Source organism: Myotis davidii, unplaced genomic scaffold (assembly GCF_000327345.1).
Source record: "Myotis davidii unplaced genomic scaffold, ASM32734v1 scaffold72, whole genome shotgun sequence".
NCBI lineage: Eukaryota > Metazoa > Chordata > Mammalia > Chiroptera > Vespertilionidae > Myotis > Myotis davidii.
Genome location: NW_006284618.1, coordinates 1,623,721 through 1,631,333, shown reverse-complemented (window position 1 = coordinate 1,631,333; position 7,613 = coordinate 1,623,721). Strand labels below are relative to the sequence as shown.

Below are 7,613 nucleotides of genomic sequence, written 5' to 3'. Positions count from 1 at the left end.
TACACATACACATATACATGTAACACACATAGATATGCACATACACATAGATACAGATACATATACGTGTATGTGTACATATACACATACACATACACATACATATATACATATACATACGTATACACACACATATATACACACATACACACATATACACACACATATACACACATACATATACACATACACACACATATACACACATATACACACATATATACACACACATATACACACACATATACACACACACATACACACACACATACACACACACACATATGATGTTTCAGGTGGGTTCTTCCTTTAGATTTCTGCTCTATGCAGAGCATAGACTTAATTCTTCCTGCAAAGATTTTCCCATGGGATTTTTCCCCCATGTACCCAAGAATTCACTCATTTCATCAGTATTTACTGACTATAGATAAAATACTTGTGCATCCCTTCCCGTTTGCTTATGGTTTCTTGCCAAGAGTTGATAAAGCCGCCCAGAGAATGCTTGCTAGGTCACTGATAAGGAAAGAAGTCTCTGCTCTCTGTGACTTTTAGGTCCCGCGCGACATTTAGGTCCCATTTGTAAACTGGACCATACTGCCTGTTTTCCATCGTGGCCTGGTCCTGCCCTGCCTACCTCTGGAAACTCTGTTTTAAGCAGATGATGGCACTTAACAAGCGCTTTCTTCAGGGGAATTAAAGCCGGAAGAGGGTAGACGTTAGGCTCTCTCTACTCTGGTGCTGTGGGGGCACTAATGAGGACAGTTCTGATGCAGAGGTCTCTTCATCATTGACCCCAATGGAGTCATCAAGCATCTGAGCGTCAATGATCTCCCGGTGGGCCGAAGCGTGGAAGAGACCCTCCGCCTGGTGAAAGCATTCCAGTTCGTGGAAGTCCATGGAGAAGTCTGCCCAGCAAATTGGACCCCAGATTCTCCTACGGTAGGTTTCCTTTTCAAAAGCCCTGGGGCCCCAACAGAGGATCCCAGGTACTCACTGCCTCAGGGCTGCTGGCCTGGAGTGTTCACAGAAGGAGCCCACGCGTGGAGCAGGGCCACAGACGCTGCTGCTGAGAGGCGGGACCAGGGGTTAGGCAGCTGTTAGTGTAACTTTCATCCGTGTATTTTAAAGGCAACAGGCCAGCACTGGAAAAAGTTAAAGAATTTTAGGGTAGCCTGGCCGATATGGCTCAGTGGTTGAGCATCAACCTATGAACCAGGAGATCATGGTTTGATTTCTGAGTTGCTGGCTTAATCCCCAGTAGGGGGTGTGCAGGAGGCAGCCAATCAGTGATTCTCATTCATGTTTCTCTCCCTTCCTCTCTGAATCAATATTTTTTAAAAATTATTTTTTAAGAAACTAAAAATTGAGAATTTTCAACTCACTTTTGAAACTACTATCTTAAAGTCAGCTAATTAAATGTTTGTATATTTTCAGATCAAGCCGCATCCAACTGCTTCCAAAGAATACTTTGAGAAGGTAAATCAGTAGATCATCTCACGTACACCTGCAGCTTCTCGATAGAACCACAGTTGGAGCTCATTTTTAGCATCTCGAAGATGATTATGTGTAGAAAGCAGAAATCAATTATGTTTGCATTCATAAGGAATACTCTATAAATGTTTTGTTTTTGTAACATTGGCTAAGGCTTTTTAAACATGGTTAGTTACTAACGTGAGTCCTTTATTGGTAACTTCTTGATGGCTAGCTAGTTTATAGACTGCCTAGTTCACCTGTTTCTTTGATCATGTCTTCAATAAGAAACTCTCTCCTTAGCCTTACCTGAACCTGTGTTCACCATTATAGGACAAGTAGCGAAAGCCTCTGATCAAGAGTCCTGAAATTTTCTTTCTGAATTTCTTTGTATTAAACTGAATTTTTTTTAAGGTAACAAGATCATAGCTTTAAGTTTTAGTATTAGCAGTCTAATGTAACTCTTGGAGTGGAGATATATTTGATTGAAACAATGTGAATCATGTATTTAAAAAAAACAGTGGCAAAGTGACCTAACTGATCATGCATGCTCCTCATCCCTGAGATTTGTAGTTTCAATAGTTATTTTGTTTATTTTATTTGTTAGCTGACTTAGTGTCTGCATATATTTCTAAATATTGATTGAAGGTAATTATAGGGGATATTTATTTAATCCAGGAATTGCATTTTGAAATCATTATAATTATATTTTCTGAGGCACTCAGTGTAAAGCATATAATAAAAAAATAAATATATTTTAAAATATTTGCATTTTTATCGCCGTTCCTTGTTGGTCCAGCTGTTGTGGCCTCTAGTGTTCCTCCGACTATGTCAACAGACATTGGTTGAGCATTTAACTTCACTCGGGGCCCACAGAGATGGATGAGATGATGGCTCCATGCCCAAGGAGCTCAGTTTATGGGGCAAGAGAGAAATGGAAGCATCTGTTCATTATTTCAGTAAGCTCTTGAGTGCCTGCCATATGCCAGGTGCTTTTTTGGAGGTACAAGAGTGAACAAAAAAAAGACAAACCTTTTCCTTCATGCACCTCCATTCTAGAGGGGAAAATACAATAAACATAATAAAAATACATAGACTGGAAGGAAAATAAAGTGGGGCGGAGGCTAGAGCAGAGAGTTGCAGGTGTTCTAGATAGGGTTGTCAGGGAAGGCCTTGGGGAGAGACGGCCTCTCCAGGTCTGCTTGCTCATCTGTAAAATGAGGGCAATCATTGTACCTATCTAAGGGTTTTGATGAGGATCAAAAGAAAGAACATGTATAAAGTAAGTGAGTTAGGGAGACAAGAAGGTTGTAGGCAAAGGCCCCAAGTGAAGAGCGTTTTTGTGGGAATGAAGACTTGAAGGGCCCTGTGACTTCAGGAGCAGTGAAGGAGGAGAATGAGCCCAGGGTGCTTCAGGGGCACACCAAGGGCTTTGGGTTCTATTCCCAGATGGGAACTATCAGGAAGGTTTGAGAAGAGTTACATCAGCTTGTTCTAAAACGATTACTAGCACCTTTGTTAAGGCTACAGGCAAGGGTCCAAAGGGGAGCAGAGAGGTCAGCTGGGCTGGATCGGTGACACTTGGGTTGTAGGGCCAACAGAATAACACAGGTGTGCTAAAGACTGTGGTACAATAAATGTATTCCTGGGTCATAAAGGCTTCCTGGAAGAGGAGGTGAACTTTTGAAGATTATTGAAAGGTAAACCAGATGGGCTGAGCAAAAGGAGCTGCAAAGGCACATGGGCCTGAAGGAAACCAAGACCTGGTTTCATGTTCCTGGAGGGGAAGGCAAGGGAACAAATAGGTCGGTGGGTGTTAATTACCCAAACTGAGCACTTCCAAAGGACCTGCGCCCTATTAGCACCTCTACCTCTTTTCTGTCATTGACCCTCAACCAAACCCCGAGTCGGTACAATTCAGTGACCTTATTGTGCAGATTCAGAATAGACTGGAGAGATTGACTTGACTAGGGCCGCACCAGCCAGGACTCCCGAGGACCCCTGAGCACCCTAAACATCCACACTAACTTCCACCAACACACACCCCCTGCCCATCCCACTGGGCGAAGGGTGAGGGACAGCAGGAAGAAGGAAGATGCATTTGTTTCTCTACCAATTGCCGCTACTTGATCAGGTTTTGCCCCGGAGCTGGAGAAAAAACTATACTCGGCTGGATTTCATGCCCTGATGCAGACCTTTCTCAGTCTTTTTGTAATGAGTCCACATTTTCAGTTTCCACTGGGCCACCAACCTCACATAGCGGTTTTGATTACCCCCAGTCCCCGCACACTGTAAGGGGCAGCAGAGGGGATTTTCCAGGGTCATGTCCAAAGCTGAGGCGGGGGCTGTGATACGGGGCTTCCATGCACCCAAGGGGTGGCCATGCAGCGAGGAGATGACTTGGTCTGTGGGTGCGCCAGGCCTGGGACAGGGGGTGTAAGTGTGGGATCTGGGGGCGTTAGAAGGCGGTGACACCGAGCAGCAGGCGCGTCGAGCGCCTGGAGCCGGGACATCGGGTGACACGGAGCAGCGGGGGTGAGCAGGGGGTGAAAAAATGCTCAAAGTCACTAATCGTCAGAGAAATGCAAAATAAAACCACAATGAGATGTCACCTCATACCTGTCAGAATAGCTATCATCAAAAAATTAACAAGCAAGTGCTGGTGAGGTTGTGGAGAAAAGGGAACACGGGCAGGCCACGTGGTCGCACGACCCCCTCCCCACCGCATTCTCCCGAGGGTCCTAAGGGGAACCCCAGCTGTTACCCCGTGTCACCTCTGCCCCAGGCCGGGCGAGGGAGGGTCGCCCTGCAGAGGAGTCAGTCCCCCTCGCAGGTGTCCGCGCTCTGCTGCCCGAGCTGTAACTGAGCTCCGGGTGGCCTCAGGGTGGACCGGAACAGGGCCTCCCGGAGTCCCCTGCCTCCCAACTTCCATAGGCTCGGCCACTCACCGAGACCGGCCGCCCGGGACGAGTCACACAGGCCCCGCCTCCAGCTAGTGGCCGGGCTGCGCTGTCCAATAGCAATGTGACGGGAGTCATTCGGTAATTTAAAGTTTTCTAGTAGCCAGATTACCCAAGGCAAAAAGAAACATCCGAAATTAATTTGAGCAATATGTTGTCTTTATCCCAGTAGATACAAAACATAAACATTTCAACGTGTGATTTATATGAAAATTATTAGTGAGATATTTTACATCTTTTTTTAATCCTCACCTGAGGATATGTTTTATTGATTTTCAGAGAGAGAGAGAAGAAGAGAGAAACATCTGTGGGTCGCCTCTGGGAGGGTCCTGACTGGGAGCTGAACCTACAGCCTAAGTTCGTGCCCAGACCAGGAATTGAGCCTGCAACCATTTGGTCTACAGGAGAACACAACCCAACCAAGCCACCTTGCCAGGGTTACATCTTTTTTTTTTTTTTGGTCTTGGATTCCCGGTGTATACTTTACATATAAATTACATCTTGATTTTGCCTGGCCACCTATCCAGGGCTCCATGGCCGCATGTGGCAAATTGGACAGCACCGTTCTAGGACGTTCTCTTTCAGCCATCACCTGAAGTAGGGCCCAGGCCAAACTTTTTAGGTGGGGAAGCAGAGAAGGGGCAGGGAGGCCAAGTTGTCCCGGCAGAGCCAGGACTCAAACCCTGCGAAGTCCGGGGGCTTTTTGAAGCAAACCATACTTCCTTTCTCCACGTGTCCACTGTTTGATTCCTCAAGAGCAATTTGATACTGGAGTGGTTCCGAGCACAGACTGCTGAGTCTTTGCCCGGCTGGGTTCCCTTGAGTACATTGAGCCCTTCTCAGCCTCAGTTTTCTCACCTGTAGGATGGGGATTCTGGGAGATGCTGCAGGTAGACAACCCCATTAGGTTGTCAGAAATAATGTCAACCATGAACATATCTTCGTTGTTCTGCTGTTAACTTCTCGGTGTTTTTCCCTCCTCTTAAGACCTTTTTTCAGAGATGTCTTCAGTGGACAGAATTATTGGATCCTACAAATTTGTTCATTTCCATTGTAAGTATTCTTGCTTTCGGCGCTAATGGATTTTACATTTTATTCTGAAACAGAAAGACTGTGTCCCTTTGGAAAGCAGGTGAAATAACCCACATAGATCACCGTGCTCTTACTGCTTTGGATGAGCTTGGTAGATTGGAAGGGTAATAAGTAAAAGTGGGCGTCCAATTAACGCAAGTACCAAGCCCCGGGCCAGGTGCTGGAAGTTCAGAGGGGATCAGAGGGGGATGGAAGACAGACTGGCAATGCTAGTCACAGGCCTTGACCTAGGGATCCAAGGCGGGTGGGGGAGTGTCACAGGGAATTGGGGGAGGGTGTTGAAGGAAGGCTGAGAAGGAGAGGGGACTGTGAGCCAAGCTCAGGGGAGGAGAGCAGGCCACCCAGTCACCAGGGCTTGTATGCAGGGGATCCAGGTAGTTCTTAAAGGACCTTGTGCGTCACTCATGGGGTGGCCTTGCTTCCAAGCAAAAGATGGTTTGAACCAGGTGTGGCTGAGGGAGGTAGGAGAGAGATCCTGTCACCAGCAATGACCCTTAAGGGCCAGACTCAAAGGGACACTCTCATCCCTGTGCTCAGGATGCGCCCGTCAGCCTTATTTATAACAGGAAACAACCTGAATGTCCATCGGCAGAGAAATATGATGTGGTCTATTCATACAGTGGAATATTGATTAGCTGTTCAAAGCGACAACCTAGTTACCAGCATATATTAAGTAGAAACATACAACATGTGTGATGTTAAATGGGAAGACATGGTGTCTGTGATGTTTAGTGGAAAAGCAAGATGCATAAATACAGTACTTAAGCAAATTACAAAAAGCACACCAATGCTACGTATTTGTTTATGGAGACATGTATTCATGTGTGTATACGTATAAAAGGCTGGACTGGAAGTTTATACCTTGAACTCGTAATAGTGGTTACCTCTGGTAGAATGGGGAGGGAAAGAAGACTGGGTGATGGCTGTTTTGCGGGGGGCGGGGGGGGTTTGGTTAATGACAGGAGGGGGAGAAGCCAATACGACGGAATGTTTACTGTTGTTAATTCTGGATGAGGGGATTCTAAGCATATGATGAGATGTGGGGTGAGTGAGAGAGTAGGGGCTTGCGGGTTTCTGACTCGCACACCAGGCCGGTGGTGGTATCGCTCACTGAGACAGTTGCCCTCGGAGAAGCAGCCCCGGAGGGGCCAGCTGCTGGAGCGGCTGGGAGGTCCCCCTGGGATGACCCCTGGGACGATCCTAACGGAAGCTCAGTGGGTGGAGAGCCTTGGCTACACGCCCCAGTGAAGTCAGGTGTGTCAAGCCTGTGACTCTCTTAAATCTGTGGATAAATCGGAGCAATGTTGAGCTCATGGCTCTATTTCTTTATATTTGTTTTTAGAGCAAAATAGAGCAGTCGAGGCAACTATTGTTAACAAATGAAGATGGGTCTATTCATGACTTGGAGGACAAAAGGGTAGGTATCACCTGCCGGGGCCAAGACTGGGTGTGGTTGCCTGTGGGGGATTCTGCCCTCAGATGCTCTGAAAGCGATGATGGAACGTGGTCTTTGAAAACAGGGACGCACTTTTTGAAATTGGTTTGTTTTTTCTTTGTAGTTAGCATTCCTTCTCATGAGCCAGATTAGTGTGAGGTGCCAGTCGCAGGAACTAGTAATCAGGAGAAAAAAAACCACAGGCTTTCTCCCACGCAAGGGCTACCAGTGGGGATTCTCTGTAGCCGATTCTGGAGCCCTGTGGCAAGTTCCAGAATGGAGGCAGGTCTCCCAAGTCTGGATCTATTTCCTATTAGAGGCAGTGTTCCGGGGCTGGGTTCCATTCCTGCCCAAAGACTCAAACCAAGTATTTGATACCTACCTTGCCGTGAGCATGAGGGGCTTTCCAGGGCCCACAGACATCCGTCCCGGGAGGCCGCCTGTGGAAAGCTCACAGATTCAACTTGGTTTTTCTAAGAACTTGTTGGGCCTCTGGACTTAGAGGCTGGCTCTCTTGCAAGGGACTTAGCTAATGGTGTGCTGTGTCGCCTGCACATGGCCGAGGGATAGGTTAGGTATTGGCCTTGAGTCCTCTCCAAGGTCAGAGAGTTAGGGATTTTTAATGTTTTGGTTGTTGTTTTTTTAATTGAAATATT

General features: G+C 46.7%; 2 protein-coding genes across 2 annotated transcripts in view; both read left to right on the top strand.

Moving 5' to 3' along the window:
- Positions 1-1,988, top strand: part of PRDX3 (peroxiredoxin 3) — an 8,983-nt gene extending 6,995 nt beyond the window's left edge. Inside the window, exons 6-7 of the mRNA XM_006754904.2 lie at positions 774-939; positions 1,435-1,988. Of these exons, the coding sequence (XP_006754967.1) occupies positions 774-939; positions 1,435-1,488 (220 nt within the window). The 3' untranslated portion in view covers positions 1,489-1,988. The remainder of the gene's footprint in view (positions 1-773; positions 940-1,434) is intronic.
- Positions 1,989-5,369: 3,381 nt separating this feature from the next.
- The window catches only part of SFXN4 (sideroflexin 4), a gene marked incomplete at its 5' end in the record, with an annotated part of 16,223 nt that continues 13,979 nt past the window's right edge, over positions 5,370-7,613 (top strand). Inside the window, 2 exons of the mRNA XM_006754955.2 lie at positions 5,370-5,483; positions 6,865-6,939. Of these exons, the coding sequence (XP_006755018.2) occupies positions 5,370-5,483; positions 6,865-6,939 (189 nt within the window). The remainder of the gene's footprint in view (positions 5,484-6,864; positions 6,940-7,613) is intronic.